The 15,746-nt window shown below is 35.9% G+C and overlaps 3 protein-coding genes across 5 annotated transcripts in view; 2 read left to right on the top strand and 1 right to left on the bottom strand.

Moving 5' to 3' along the window:
- Positions 1–4,166: 4,166 nt before the first annotated feature.
- On the top strand, positions 4,167–8,550 carry LOC106619719 (integral membrane protein 2B). 3 transcript variants are annotated; one of them, XM_070106348.1, is made up of 4 exons: positions 4,167–4,309; positions 4,389–4,536; positions 5,266–5,953; positions 6,155–6,375. In XM_070106348.1, the coding sequence occupies exons 2-4, from the start codon at positions 4,411–4,413 to the stop codon at positions 6,358–6,360; spliced, it is 1,020 nt and encodes a 339-aa protein (XP_069962449.1). In that variant the 5' UTR covers positions 4,167–4,309; positions 4,389–4,410; the 3' UTR covers positions 6,361–6,375. The 3 variants fall into 3 exon arrangements, with proteins under 3 accessions (XP_069962449.1, XP_069962450.1, XP_069962451.1); XM_070106349.1 differs by lacking the exon at positions 6,155–6,375 and adding an exon at positions 6,581–6,795 and having other exon boundaries at positions 4,248–4,536; XM_070106350.1 differs by lacking the exon at positions 6,155–6,375 and adding an exon at positions 7,183–8,550 and having other exon boundaries at positions 4,249–4,536.
- Positions 8,551–8,903: 353 nt separating this feature from the next.
- On the bottom strand, positions 8,904–10,529 carry LOC106619720 (RCC1-like G exchanging factor-like protein). Its single transcript, XM_014237954.3, has 2 exons — positions 10,328–10,529; positions 8,904–10,274 (listed from the first exon to the last, which is right to left on the bottom strand). The coding sequence occupies exons 1-2, from the start codon at positions 10,425–10,427 to the stop codon at positions 9,007–9,009; spliced, it is 1,368 nt and encodes a 455-aa protein (XP_014093429.1). The 5' UTR covers positions 10,428–10,529; the 3' UTR covers positions 8,904–9,006.
- Positions 10,530–13,050: 2,521 nt separating this feature from the next.
- dock (SH2/SH3 adaptor protein dock) overlaps positions 13,051–15,746 on the top strand; it is a 44,635-nt gene continuing 41,939 nt past the window's right edge. The window contains exon 1 of the mRNA XM_014237951.3: positions 13,051–13,650. The gene's annotated coding sequence lies outside the window, so the exon portion shown is untranslated. The remainder of the gene's footprint in view (positions 13,651–15,746) is intronic.

Raw genomic sequence — 15,746 nt, 5'->3', positions numbered from 1 at the left:
TATTGGGCAGAACGGAGCAGTTTAAAGTTAGTGTATGGCTGCTTGCATCGAGTATGGAAAAGCGAAAATGGGCAAACCTTCCGAGGACTTATGGTTGTTCCAAGGGTTGGAATTCCTGATGTTCTTAACGTGCAGTACAAATGTCCAAGAGGAGGGCACTTGAGAGACATGAAATCCTTGGAGCATTCGAAGCAAAGGTTTTATTGGACTGGTTGTCAATCAGCTATAGAAAGGATTGCGAAATATGCTGAGAACATTGTAGCTAAAGGATCAAAGTCCAGGAGTCATGGGCAGATGAAACAGCACAATACGCGTGCGGCAGTTGAGAAAATAGGCGTGTATGAAGATGGTCCATTCCCCACCAATAAATTAGGAAATAGTCATGTTTTGGTAGTCAAGGACCATTTCAACGAATGGCCACAAGTATACACAATTCCTAACCAAGAGACTGAACCAGTGGCGGAGGCATTCATCAACAAGTGGGTAACGAGATTCGGTGTTCCAATGGAGTTACGTTCTGATCAAGAATGGAATCTCGAGTCAGCTTTAAATCAAGGGATGTACCAGAAACTGAGTATCCGGAAATCAGACTTAGGTGGAGGGCAGTGTGACGAACACGGATGATAGAACAAAATCGAATCAACGACAAACTGCCAATAGCAGCTAGTTAGCGAATTCGTAGTTGCCAGAATGTTCTAGAAGCAATGTTTTGTTAGAGATTTACTATATAAGGGCTGCCGGATTGTGCAGCAAACACAGTTCTAGTTAGAGTGTTGTCGTGATAAGAGCAATCAAGCTATAAGCAAGAAGTTGTAAGCTCGAATAACGAGCAATAAGTGTTAAGTTGTTGGAATTAGAAATAAAGATAAGTGTTTAGCCATTAAATTGGGACTTTTATTTAACAATCCAGTGATCGAACTCAAGAGTGAGTTACAGGTAGACGATTTATCGAGAAATCCGGTACAATATTGTGACGAATATGGATGATGACAAAATCGAACCGACGATAAAATTGGCCAGAAGCAACTAGACAGCGAATTCGTAGTTGCCAGAATGTACTCGATTAGTTTTATTAAAGATGTACTATATAAGGGCTGCCAAATTGTGCAGCACATACAGTTCATAAGAAGTTGTAAACTCGAATAGCGAGCAATAAGTGTTAAGTTATTGGAATTAGAAATAAAGATAAGTGTATAGCATTAAATTGGGACTTTTATTTAACAATCCAGTGATCGAACTCAAGAGTGAGTTACAAGGTAAACGATTTATCGAGAAATCCGTTACAATATTTAATCGTACAAGTTCAATCTTAATCCATAGTCAAGTCAAGGATGACATGATACGAGACTCTCTCATTTGCCCTAATATTTCTGGGAAACGAAATTTTAAGGAACGATACAAATACTTTTGAATAACGTGCAACCAAAATTTTTTTTGCTAATTTAATTTAAAACGTTAATCATAAAATCATTATGTTGTTGTTGTAGTGGCAGAATTTTTTCGAGTTGACAGTCCTAGGCCGGAAAAAATTTGGGTCCGTTCCGGTTACTTAGACCCGACTGTTATGGGAACGGATAAAATCATTATATTTTATTATGACTTGTATTGTTTCTTTGTTATAGTTTTTTTATTTATATATTATTTTGTTACGTTATATAATTTCAAAAAAATTGTATAATATGGATATTTGCGTGATATAGACTCACTCGGAAACCGAGCATTTAAAAATAATATCGAAATGCAAAATACACAAAAGGTATTTTTAAAATACCCAATTTATTTTCTTTCGACAGTGGCATGATTGACAATGTTATAAATGTAATAAAAAATATTTGGTAGATGTATAGTTTAAGTCAGAGATAAAGTTTGGGTTTCCCAAAAAAAGGAGCTCCAAAAATTGTTTTTTTTTCTTAAATCGTCTTATTTTGAGGCGAAAATTACAAATCGGTGAGGAACAAGTGAATTTTTTTAAATAATTTATTCACATTTTTTTAAATAATTTATTCACATGTAAGTATGTATAAAAATATATTTAACACACTTTGCTCATATTTTTCCAAGTACCTTATTTGTTGTTGTTGTTGTTGTAACGGCAGAATTCTGTAGAATTCACCTAAAATTTGTTTGTATCACCCAAAACTATTCGCGTTAGGTATAGGCTTATGTCTATATAACTGATAAGGGTGACGAGACGAATTGAAATCCGAGTGACTGTCTGTCCGTCCGTCTGTTTGTGCATGCGATAACTTGAGTAAAAATTGAAATATCTTAATGAAACTTGGTACCCAAGAAGGGGTGGTATTGCAGATTGGCGTAATCGGGCCACTGCCACGCCCTCAAAATCGCAATCTAAAAAGTGCCATAACTAAGCTCCAAATGAAGATACTTCTGCTCAAATATAAACGAGACTGGCTCAATAAAACAAAAACGGTTAAATATTCTTCAATATTTATTTTATCCCCTTCAAAATAGTCACCATTAGAGGCGATACACATATGCCACCTTTTTTTCCAATCTTCATAACACTTCTGGTAGGCCGCTTTAGGTATGGCTTTCAGTTCCTTCTTCGAATTCTCCTTTATGACTTCAATCGACTGAAAATGCTTTCCACGAAGCGGCAATTTGAGTTTAGGGAAAAGAAAAAAGTCACACGGTGCCATGTCGGGTGAATACGGTGCTTGCGGAACAATATTTACGTTGTTTTTGGTCATATAATCGCGTACAAGACGAGACGTATGAGCTGGCGCAAGGAACAAGTCGAGCAGACACACGTCTCATGCCCAAAACATCGTGAATAATGCTATGAGCGGATCCATTTAATATGTTGAGCTCACTAGCTATCTCTTCTTTACTTTTTCGACGTTTTCTTCGTTTATTGACGTTGCTGGACGACGATCATGGGGCAAGTTCTCCAGCGATGTACGGCCGTCCTTGAACGACTTACCAATCAAAAATACGTGAATGTGATAGGCAAGACTCCCCATATGCCTTCTGCAACATTTTCATTGCGTCCGTCGCACTTATTCCATTGGAATAACAAAATTTCAAACAAACACTTTTTGCTCAACGTTAATTTCCATAGTAAAATTCGAAAAACACACTCGAGGTTGACTTGTTTATAGTGCCGTAAAAAAAAAACTATGTGAGAGATCGCGCTCAAATTTGACATGTAAACATATAACAGTCCTTCCAACCTAAGCAAAAAAAAGTATGGCCATATGTCATGTCCTTGTCGAGTTATGAATAAAGTCTCGTTTATATTTGAGCAGGAGTATAACTGGAATTTTGTACAGGGGGACCACAGAGGAGCACCTGAGCTGAAAAATAAAAAAAAGAAGGCGTGGTTCTCCCCTTAATAGGTTTACTGTGTATTTCTCACAAACCTCTAAGGATATATCCAATAGGGTTGATTAGCATCTCCTCAAACGGTGTGAAAATTGGTGAAATCGGATAGTGACCACTCCCACTCCACAAATAACTGTTGAAAACTACTGAATGCGCGATAACTTATTAAGTAAATACGCCAGAAGCATTAAATTTCACATCCTATATAGTTCGGAAGGGAATAATATTGACCCGTCCAAAACTTGACAATGGGAGTGGCACCGCCGGAGAAATTCTATATCCCAGGACCTAATCCATCAATTCCAGCCAAATTTGGTTCAAACCATTCTCCTGATATACGTCTACTTCCTATATAACACAATTATAAATTCTATCTGATTCTTTCACTTTCTAGTACACAAATAAAGATACAATGAATGTATCGGGATAAAACTTTGCACATATAGTGCCTTTAAGGTTTTTCTTTTCATGTCTAAAAATTGCAAAATCGGACTCAAAATTGTTGAACTGCCCAGATATAAAAATGCACCCCAATATGTATTTTTACTGAAAATATCAGACAATCTGTGAAATATATTACTGAAACTCGTAGAGAATATTTTTCTGATAATACGTTACCGGTCTGTCCAATTTGGGTAGAATCGGGTCATAACTGCCTTTAGCCCTCATATATATTTTGACGAACACGACGCGACCAAAACAGAATCGGCGATAAATTACCACAATTAACCAGACAGTGAAATTCGTAGTTGCCAGAATGTTCAAGTGACGATGTTTTGGCAGAAAATGTGGATTTACTAATCTGCGTTCTCTGAACCTTCTCTATAATTCTACGCTCTCTGCCTTCTTATAATATACGTTCTCTGTCGCAATTATTATCGTTTTCATGTTTTGCTTTTCTCTATATTCTTATTTCCATTGCAGAGAGAAACGAATTTAGAACGCAAAAATACTTTAAGGAAAAGTACTGGATTTAATATAAATTAAAATATTAGAAAAAAAGAATTATTGTATAACATAAACTTTAATTTTAAATACGTTAGACTGCTATAAGCTACGGAAGAGATGACTATTTTAACGAAACCATCCAATGAGAAAAAAGGGGAGAAGGTACCACTGCCATTGGCTTTGGGTGGCCATGACGATGCATCATCATTCCGAGGAGGGGCAGCACACGGAAACCTTTTGGGTGTAAGTTCAGTTACTTTTTTTCTTTCTTATTTTGTACTTTTCGGTTAATTACAGCTAAGTAAAAAATTTGTGTTTTAAATGCTAATTACATATGGATGTGTATGTAAAGGGCACAAAATTAAATAAGTATTTATTTTAAATTTTGTATTATACAACAAACACAAGAGTTAACCTTCCAATTATTGTATTTCAAGTAAACAACAACATAACGCTATGTGATATTGGAGTTTTTTTCATTCTACATGCATACATACATATGTATGAACATGTTGTAGTTGCCATTTCGTCCTTTATAGTAGTGATACTTATTGATTTTCCTAATATAATTTTTTATTTTTAATATTATTTTAAAGAAATCCATACAAGTATTGGCAACAAAAAACTACTGTATCCCAACCCACAATGTAAGCAATTATATTGTTCCTAATATATCGAACAAATATTATTAATATTTTTCATATATGAAATTTTCGTACATATATGCAAGCTATTAGTCGAATTCATGCTACCACCTTTATACAAGTACGGGTATAAACATATTTACAACTCTACATGTTTGTATGTGAAACGGCTTGCCCAATATTTCAAATGCATTAGAAATATTCCTACATAAAAAAAAATAAAAATGAAAAGAAATGCCGTTAATAAAAATACACTGCACTAAATATGCTCAAAGTAATTAAAATAATAATATAATATTAAATTTTTATATGAATATTATTAACACAGGCTCACTATCAGGGAGACATAGATGGCGAATCTATGGTCTTCAATCGCCCACCCTCATGCATCAAAACTGTGTTGTTATTTCTAATTGCTGTCGTAGTCATGATGATGGGCCTACTTGGTGGATTTACTCTATATCGCGCTTATGCACCCACTACTTCGAATTTACATTACCGTGCACTTTGCGATATTCCATATATGCAGACTGGTAATATAACTATACCGCGTCTATATGAAGAACATGATGAGCTAGATTGGCGTAACCTCTTTTCGCGTTTTACAAACTACAACGGGAATAACGACTTGAGTGATGATTTCTTCCGTGAGGAAATCGATGTGGATATGAGCGATTCTGAAAGTTTCGCAAGAATTGATGTACCCGATTTCAAAGATGGACGGCGGGGACGTTTTATGCATGATTTTAAAAAGAATCAATCGGCAATTATTGATACCACAGCAAATCGCTGTTTCATAATGCCACTTGACCGTGACACCACATTACCACCAAAGAGTTTTGTAGATTTAATGCAAAAGATGGGCTCGGGATACTACAACATCGACACTGATCGCGTACGTCGCAATATGCGTGTAGTTACCCCGCCAGTAACTGATCTCTCAATGATCTCAGAGCGAATTGCAAACGAATGCTATGATATGAGAGTTTACATGATGGAGAACTACGTTTCAGGAGGTTAGTATAATTGCTAATTTTTTATACTCTCGCAACATGTTGCACAGAGTATAATAGTTTTGGTCACCTAACGTGTGTTTGTACCATCCAAAACTAATCAAGATATATATAGGGTTATAGCTACATAAATGATCAGGGTGACAAGACGACTTGAAATTCGGGTGACTGTAAAAGTTAAGATATCTTTATGAAATTACATAGGTACATACGTTCTTGGTGCCCAAGGAGGGTTGGTATTGCAGATGGGCGTGATCGGATCACTGCCCCGCGCAAAAAAGGCCATTAAACGAAGCCGTTCCCATAACAGTCCGGTCTACGTAACCGGAACAGACCCAGATTTTTACCGGCCAAGGACTGTCAACTCGGCAAAATTCTGCCGCTACAACAACAACAACGAATCCCTATAAAGTGCCATAACTAAGCACAAAATAAAGACACAAAACTGTAATTTGGTACAAGGGATCGCAGTGGTGAAAGGCGCTTGGATGCTAAACAATTCATAAAAGTTTCACCAAATCTTCTCTTATTACTATTGTACACTATAGAAATAGGCTAAATCGGTTGACAACCACGCCTACTTCCCATATACTAAACTTTTAAATTCCTTCTGATTCTTTCACTTTTCAGTATTCAGATCAAACATCAATGAAGTTATTAAGGTAAAACTTTGCACAAATAGTTTCCTAAGGGTATTTAATCTTACGCCTAAAAATTGTCATAATCGGATTATACTTTTGAAAGTCGCAGACACCAAATATGTGGACACCAGTGCATATAGCAGATTTTTTTACCGAATATATCGGTTAGTCTGTGGATTCTATTATTGAAATTTGGGGAAATAATATTGTGATAACAGCATGCCTTTTTGTCAAAGATGGGCAAAATCGGGTCAATACTTCCTTAGCCCCCAAATACCTAATATATATATTGTCGAACATCCAGTTGAGTTTATACCGCTACTATCAGTCAATATGTAAGAAATCTTAATAAAATTCCGAAAGAATCTCTTTCTTATAATAGTGTATCTTCTTATCTGTAATTGTAAATAATGGATGGAATACTTCCTACTTTAAAATATAAACGAAAGTCACTTCACCTTGCGGAATATAAAATGTTCGGTTACACCCGAACTTAGGCTTTCCTTACTTGTAGTTATTACTTTCATTAAGTCATCATATATGTAAATACACACTTGCAAATCAAACTATTAAAATTTATATAATTTTCAGTATTTAAACGTGAAGCTATTCCTGTGGCAGAAACTGACAGGTTCACTGAATTCATGGGCAAAGGTGTCGTTGAATTTAATTTGATAAATATGAATGATATAGAGGAATTTGAACGCAAACAGCAGTAAAATCATTCAAAATTTGTGTAGAAATCTTATACGTTAATGCCGGTGCTTGCAAGCATTTTTGTAGAATGTAGTTTGTATGATTGTAAAACTTGATGTTGATAAATGGACGGCTATATTTAAATTTAATAACCGAAAACAAAATTTATTTTTCATATATAATTAATTACTCTTATTGTATATTTTTATTGCAAATTATTGTATGGAGGATATATGCAAAATATTTTATATAAATATATTTGATTTTTTTATTATTTCAAAATTATCATTACTAAAACATTGTATTCCATCGACTTGTATTAATTTTATTATTACTAAAAATATATGAAAATTAATCATGATTTTTTAGATAGATTAAAAATTGTATTTTATATATTAACATCCGACTTTATTATATTCACTTGCGTACATTTCTTAAATAAAATTGAAATAACAATCAAAAATGCATCAAGTTAAGCGATCAAGTATGGTTAACAAATTCAACAAAAACAAAAAGAAAATTTAATGACAAACAATTTGAGCATACAAACAAAGCAAAAGTATTGTATTTTAAAAAACCCGAAATATCAATTATTGTGCATAAGAAACAATTGCGTACCTAAAAGAAAATTAATTGTGACAAATATTAAAATCGTGTATGTATATCTCAACATGCATCTGTATGTAATAAACTCGCAGTTCGGCAGAAGTAACATCTGTTGGTATCAGGTGGTGGTATGTTCAGAAAATTAGTAGAGTCTTCAATAATATGACTACATCATAAAAATCAATACTAAACTTCATTGTCGCACTGGTTATACATTATAATTATTTCCTATTACAACTTTACAAAAGATTTTAAGTAGTAACATACTTTATATATTCCAATGTACTATAATAATTATTAAATAAAATATATTCGAATTTTTCTTGGTCAATTTTTAAACACAAATTATTTTACATAATTTTAAAAAAGTATTTATTATATTCGATTGTGATGCACTAGTTCCATTTTACATAATTTGAAAGTGCCCCTACATATATTTTATAATCTATGCATATGATTGTCAAGTTTTGAATCGTTTGGAACTATTACTAAAGAAAGCACTCTCGATTTTGAACAAAACAAGAAAATGAGTTGAACATATCAACATGATTGCTTTTTACGATTAGTTCGATATTTAATGACAACAAGATATACAATGAATAAAATTTTCAATGTTAATATATGATGTTAATAAAGGAAAATCCCCTTCAGTCATAATTTTTGAGTTTTTATTAATATTTTATAAATTTACGGATAGTTGCACTCAAATTTCTCATCGTAGTTGTGATGAGCGTAATGAGGTTGAGCTAAGTTATATTCGCCGGCTGTCACGCCTTACACATACCTACTGGTACTTAGTAATGTCAGATGGAATTGATGCTGAAGTATTCAAAGCAAAAACCATGCGTATTTTTTTGGGGCCCTTACACATGATCAGTACATATGCAATCACTTTCCGGCAGCCACTACTTCTACTGTATTCCTGCGTGTGCGTAATTATTTTGGTGTTTTCGGAGAAGTCATAATACCAATTATGCCTTGAAAACTTTTTAAGTAAAGAACCTAATGGATTAAATGTTTTTTTTTTAATTTATTTATTTTACTCAGTTTACTTAAAACTACTTAATATTAAATTATTATATATGTATTCAGCCTTACAAACATTAAATATATTTATATAAAAGGTTGGCACAGCGCCAATGTGTGATCCACTCCAAAAGCAACTTTTATTACTTTGCCGTTCACTGCTGCCTTAAAGGGGAAAAATTGATCTTTTTTATGGCCTAAGCCTAGATGGCCGAAACGATTCTTGCCCCACATAAAGAGATCCCCATCAGAGTTTATCGCACCCATATGAAAAACGCCACACCCAATAGACGTCACATGCGTTTTGTCACTGAAGTCATTGCGACCGAACAAAGGTGGCAATAATTGTTGTGGTTTCGAAGTTTGCTCCACATAAGGACCAAAGCCTAGTATACCGTAACCCCAAGTATATACAAGTCCATCCTCATTTAATAGCATGCAAAACGATCCGCCTGAAGCTATATCTTTAATCTTGCCAATGCCTTTAGTTAAGGATAATGCGCGTGGTGTATTGACTTGGGTATCGGCATTTTCACTACTATCTAGTTGCCCGTATTCAGAATTTCCCCAGCCAAATACTTCTCCTTTATCGTTTAAAGCTAAAACACAATCGGATGCGCATGCCAACTTTGTTATGCGTTGATCAATAATTTCACCTTTGGCTAATTCAATTTCACTACTCGTATCATAATGTCCTTTTCCCGTTTGACCATCTGCACCCCAACCACAAGTGTATACACAACCCAGTTTAGTTAGGAACATAGTGTGATCTTGACCACATTCCACAGAGATAATTTCATCATTTGGCATACAAATTTCATTTTCAGATAGCCGGTGTATAACCGCACTACCACGATAGTCCTCATTTTCAATTATAGCTCGTCCGCACTGACCATATGAATTGTTGCCCATAGTAAAAATGGTTCCATTTTGTGTAACTACGACCAAGTGTGCACGTCCAGCGGCCATGCAACGCACTTGCATATCTGGGTCAGTTTCATTTTCTAGCCTAGGAAGATTTATGGCGCTTGGGTAGATTATTACATCTAATTTAGATGTATCTTTTAGGCTGCCCTTAACTTGAAATCCCAACTGTGAATCAGTATTTAGTCCAGAGCCAAAGACAGTCTGACCATCGGATCGTTGAACTGCAAAAGCAGAGAACCCATAGCCGGCCGCAATGTCTATGACATCTGTGTTAACTGAAAACTGCATTCGCGTTGGATGGTGGACTATTTCTGTGTAGCGCTCTTTGGCTTTTCGAATGTTAGTTTGTAGCCCCAGAGCACCTGTCTCCTGAAACCCCCAAGCATAAACTCGACGCTGTTTTGGATCTGACACTTTGGGAGTATAAGCTGTAAAGGGAATTAAAAGCTATTTATATCGCTCGAAAAACCATTCTACTTACTCAAAACCTTTGATTTATCTTGCATTAAAACGCTTCGTTTTGTTTTAGTAGTGTATTGACGTTCTGACAGACGGTAAATTCTTGTTAAGTTTCGCAACATTTTTGTAATCGATTTAAGGATTATTTATTATGAAATTAAAAAAACGAGGAACCACTACACGAAAAAAACTAGTTTGAAAATTTTTATCACAGCTGTTTTCGAAGTGCGAACAGCTGTCCTGGGCATGCATGAAATCGTGTACATAGGTATATTAAGGTGGTTCCTTTTAGTAAAATTAGAGATATTCAAAGTAATTATTATATATATGCATGGAGATCAATCCATTTAATATATTCAAAAACTTACAGCAAGTATACATGAAAATACTTTATATCTACATCTGTACATCATAATATAAATTATAATTGGTACCACTCAATTGATTCTCATAGATAGATAGATAGATAGATTAGTTTTGAGGTATGCACCGCGACCTATGATCTATTGTGCCCTGTGCCAGCGGTGGACTATGAACTACCTGAGCGGTCGGCTTTCATCCGTACTGTTTCGAGGTCAAAACTCCAAACTTAGGAAAATTAAACAGGGGGTTCCGAAGAGCGGTGTCCTCTCCACACTACTGTTTAATTTTTATATATCGAAACTCCCCCAGCCACCAGCGGGAATTTCAGTGACCTCGTACGCTGATGACTGTACGATATTGACGTCGGGAAATGGAATCGATGGCATGTGTTCAAAAGTAAACAGCTACCTCTCCGATCTTTCTCGCTTCTTCTCTGCAAGGAACCTAACACTCTCTCCCACTAAATCCACAGCGACTATCTTCACAATTTGGACTAAGGAGTACAGATTGGACCTGAACATTTCAGTCGATGGCACAAAAATTCCGACAGTAAATAATCCTAAAATTTTAGGCGTCACTTTGGACAGTCTGTGCTCTTTCACTCCTCACACGACCGCGATAACTGCCAAAGTACAGAGCCGCAACAAAATCCTCAAGTCGCTTGCCGGCAGCTCTTGGGGAAAAGACAAAAAAACGTTGTTGGCAACATACAAGGCAATCGGCCGGCCGGTCCTAAATTATGCAGCCCCAATATGGTCGCCTGGATGCAGTGACACGCAGAAGAAGAAGCTTCAGACCTGTCAGAACACTGTACTCCGAACTATCACGGGATGCCTCTTGATGTCTCCAATCGAACACCTACATAGTGAGGTCCGTATGCTTCCGGTTAAGGAACACAACGAACTCCTCTCCAAGCAGTTTCTACTGGGATGTTTTCGTAGAAACCACCCCTGTAGTCGCCTGACTGTAGCGGAGCCGCCTCCTAGGAACATCAAGTGGTCTCTCCTTGACTACGTCGACGACATTAGACAGTACTCCGACCGGACTTCGGATACAACGAACTTCAGACAGGCACTGACCGCCATTCACAGTGGAGCCATCAACACCTTCACAGATTCCCTCTCAGTGAATGGCGTAATAGGAGTCAAACCACCACCCATAGCAGACATAGAGCTCGAGTTGCCTCGCGAAACCAGAGTGACCCTCGCGCAACTTCGTTCCGGATACTGTAGCAGGTTAAACTCCTACTTATCCAGAATAGACCCCGACATACTAAACACATGTCCTGCGTGCAATGAGTCTCCGCAAGACACTAACCATCTCTTTGCATGCCCAACTAACCCCACTCATCTAACACCCTTCTCCCTATGGTCCGACCCCGTCGAAACAGCTCGTTTCCTGGGCCTCTCGTTAGATGACCTCGACGACAACGAATCTGGAATTTATCATCCAAACGGGGACTAGGTAACCGTTACAACAACAATATCTATTGTGCCCTCCCCTAAGTAATATCGACTCATCTAGCCCCAGCATGTTGATAAACTCCAATATTCTGCTGGGTGCTAGTGAAGCAAAACAATTCCTGTTTGGAAACATGAATCCCAGGGCCTTGATTCTGCGTCTGCAGACTGCTGTGCAGTTCATTAGCAGATGTTCTGGGGTTTCCGGCTCCATGTCACAGAACCGGCAGTTTGCAGAGGTGGCTAAGCCCATGTTGAAGACATGCCGGAATTTGTTCCTCGGGAGATTGATTACGACTTTAAACCGTTTGCGGTCGTAACCCCCCATTAGCAACCTGGCATGGCGCATGCCTTGAAGTTGTTGCCAACGTTTCTCCCTGCCTGCTCTTTCTTCCATTCGGAGCAGCTCTTTAATGGTATATGGACCAACCGCTATGCATGGTTCCGGTCCTACCATTTTTGTGGAGGCTGCAGAGCGGGCCAACTCGTCAGCCAGTTCGTTCCCAGCTATACCCCTGTGGCCAGGCACCCAAATAAGGTGCACTCGGTTTTGGTCTGATAGGCTGTTCAGCCGTTCTATACACTCCTGCACTTCTCATAGATGGCATTTCTTACGTTACCAAATTTGCAAACAGAATATAAAAATTTTTAATATATGTAAATAAAATTTCGAACCTCACCGAATATACATATGTGAGAATTGTGATATTTATTAAGAATTTATTCATATTTATTCTTATCCAAGAGATCTTTGGAGCAAAACTTTTAATAAAAGCCAGAGTAATATGTGCTTGAATTGCAGTGCCATCTATATTATTAAATTGATAACTTCAATATTCTTATATGTATAAAGCTTATGAAACTGATTGTTTTGGCAACACTAGAGAAAAGTAAATAATGTTTACACGGATACCCTGGTTCAGGTTGCAGACAGATGGCGATGAAAAAGAGTTGTTGGAACGAAATTGTCGGAGTGTCAAAGTATTGAAGAAAAATCGTGAACCAGTGAAAAATTTGATATAATCGAAGTTATTTAAAATACTTACACTGAATAATGTTATAATATAATGATTATAGTATTTAATGATATGAGTAAAGTGTATATATTCAATATATTTTGGAGTGTGTTGGCTAATGGGCGAAGTCACCAAGTGAAAATTTCAGTGAAGCAGATTAATTAGCTATAAAAATCAATATTAAATTAATATAAAAAATAACAATAAATAACGTGCAAAAGTGCTAAGCAAATAATTTACTATTATACCGGTTAAAGTCAATTCGTCGATTTTTCTACTCTGAAAAAATTGTTATAATTAACGAGCACCGCCCTTAAATAGTGTACCAAGTACCGAGTGTTGATGCGAATACATAAATAGAGTTCTTTGAATTTTTATTCAAACAATCTAGGACAATATATCTGGATTAACAACAATAATTTTTGGCATATCGGCGTAATGTTATTACATTAAAAGGCTGGGACTGTGCGAAATTGCTTTTCGATAAAAACCGAAAATTGTCTCCGGTAGGTACACACAAAAATTCATTCTACTTTTTGCTCCTCTTTTTATACTCTGTGCACATTCGCTCGTGTGCAATATGCGCTCCTGTTCCACAATTATGCTTGGTCGTACTCTCCACTCAATAAAGAGGGGATCTTCCTGCCTATAGATAGAAGAGTCCTTCGCCAATAAAGCCATATCTTTGGTTGGTGAATCTACAACAATTTTGAAAATTTTTTCCTTTGGCATACGTTTGGCCTTCCTGTTTCGATTTTTTATATCAACATATATATTGGTGATGGGTGGATAATGGATAGGGTGGAAAACCGTTCAGGCTCATTCGGTATGTTTTCGGTTTCACGAGAATACGAACACAATTCTTATGATTTGCGTTCTCAAATAACATTTAAACTCACCACACAATGCGAAAACTGGTTTTTCCGATTTAATGGTAAATAATTATTAATATAAACTAGTTTTCAGTTAAAAATTTTTAATTACTGTTTCATGATGAATTATAAAAATATATTCCTATTAGGAAAACACAATTTATGTTTTATACCCTTCTGAAATTAATAATATTTGTTTCATCCCTTAAATAGTTCCTCTTTTGCATATGAGAGCATTATTTTGCCGACTTCGGATGGGAGTTTCCATATTCACCTCCCTTGTTTTCGCGTCTTCCCAAATTCTACCTTCAAAAAAGTTTTTAATCTCCTTACATATAATTAAAAGCTATTTAATAAATATTATGTTTTTATATGGATAAAGTAAAATTTGGGCGTGGTTTATTGCATGTTCTATAAGTATATAGAAATTATAAATTAAATAATAATTATATACATTAAGTAGGTGCCAACATTTCAGCATAATACAAGTGTATATTAAAAACATTCAACTGTTTTTTGGATAAGGATCTGATAATATGAGACTGTGTGGGGTATAACTTTGGGAATTTTTTTTTTATTGTTTCTTATTTTCGTGTTAGTATACCAGTAAGAATTATTTACTTACATATATACTTTTAAGTTAAATAAAAACATATCTATATAATGGCACACGTTAGCATAAATTTTCTATCTATACAAACATATAGGTATATGCGGTCTCACATCGATGGTGGTGTGACAAACGATAATTCATTTGTCTTGCATTTCCTTTTGTGCCAATGACTTAACCTTTGCGTATATTATCAGAAAGGCGGTTATGGGTAGTGTTCATGGCTATGTTTACCAAACTACAGGTTGGTTGCAAAGTTTCTGCTATCACCAAGAAATAGCACTACTAGCTCCAAGTCACTACCAGCTTCCTCAAGTTGGTACATCTGTCGTGAGAACACACGCAAAGTTACAAGTCATTCTGTCAATTAATTCTTTGTTTACAAGCCATTTGAAGTTGACGTGTCAGTGAATTTTTTTAATATGGAAAAAATTTAAAATCGCACTGTGATTAGATTCTTTGTTTTGAAAGGTTTAAAAGCAAAGGAAATTCATGAAAAATTGTTAGAAGTGTATAGGGAGTCCTCATATTCAAAACGCACGGTTGAACTTTGGACAGGTGAATTTAAACGTGGTCGTACTAGGCTTGAAGCCGATCCACGCGAAGAACGACCACAAATCCCAGCCATACCAGAAATCATTAAGCAAGTTCATAATATTGTTAGTGAAGATCCAAGTTTGACTAAGCGTGAAATTGCTAATGCCATAGGCATCTCAGACGAACGAGTACTTCATATTTTACATGGAGAATTACATATGAAAAAGCTGTTTGGAAAGTTAGTGCCGCACACGTTAACAATTCACCAAAAACTGAATCGAAAAAAAATATTCAGGATAATTTGTACCGTATTCACCTGATTTGGCTCCCAGCATTTACTACCTCTTGAGAAACTTGAAACAATTCCTTCGCGATTTTCGTCGAATGAAAAAGCTATTAGAACTGTAGACGGGTATTTTGCAGAGATTCCAGTCATTATAGGAATGGCATAAAATTATTGGATGATCATTGGACTAAGTGTATTGAAATTAAGGAATATTATATTGAATAAAAAAATGTATTTCGTACCAAAAACAGTATTTCATTTCGAGCGCAGAAACTTTTAAACCAACCTGTATACACA

Source organism: Bactrocera oleae, chromosome 3 (assembly GCF_042242935.1).
Source record: "Bactrocera oleae isolate idBacOlea1 chromosome 3, idBacOlea1, whole genome shotgun sequence".
Classification (NCBI taxonomy): domain Eukaryota; kingdom Metazoa; phylum Arthropoda; class Insecta; order Diptera; family Tephritidae; genus Bactrocera; species Bactrocera oleae.
The sequence above is the reverse complement of the archived record's forward strand: the minus strand, read 5'-3'. Positions and strand labels throughout refer to the sequence as shown.

Excerpts from the sequence above, each read along its gene's own strand:
- LOC106619719 (XM_070106348.1), top strand. The coding sequence starts at position 4,411 with ATGACTATTTTAACGAAACCATCCAATGAGAAAAAAGGGGAGAAGGTA. Across the intron at positions 4,537-5,265 it reads CACACGGAAACCTTTTGGGT|GCTCACTATCAGGGAGACAT; the intron begins GTAAGTTCAGTT and ends TTATTAACACAG. Across the intron at positions 5,954-6,154 it reads GGAGAACTACGTTTCAGGAG|GTACATACGTTCTTGGTGCC; the intron begins GTTAGTATAATT and ends GAAATTACATAG.
- LOC106619720 (XM_014237954.3), bottom strand. The coding sequence starts at position 10,427 with ATGTTGCGAAACTTAACAAGAATTTACCGTCTGTCAGAACGTCAATAC. Across the intron at positions 10,275-10,327 it reads AGATAAATCAAAGGTTTTGA|CTTATACTCCCAAAGTGTCA; the intron begins GTAAGTAGAATG and ends TTCCCTTTACAG.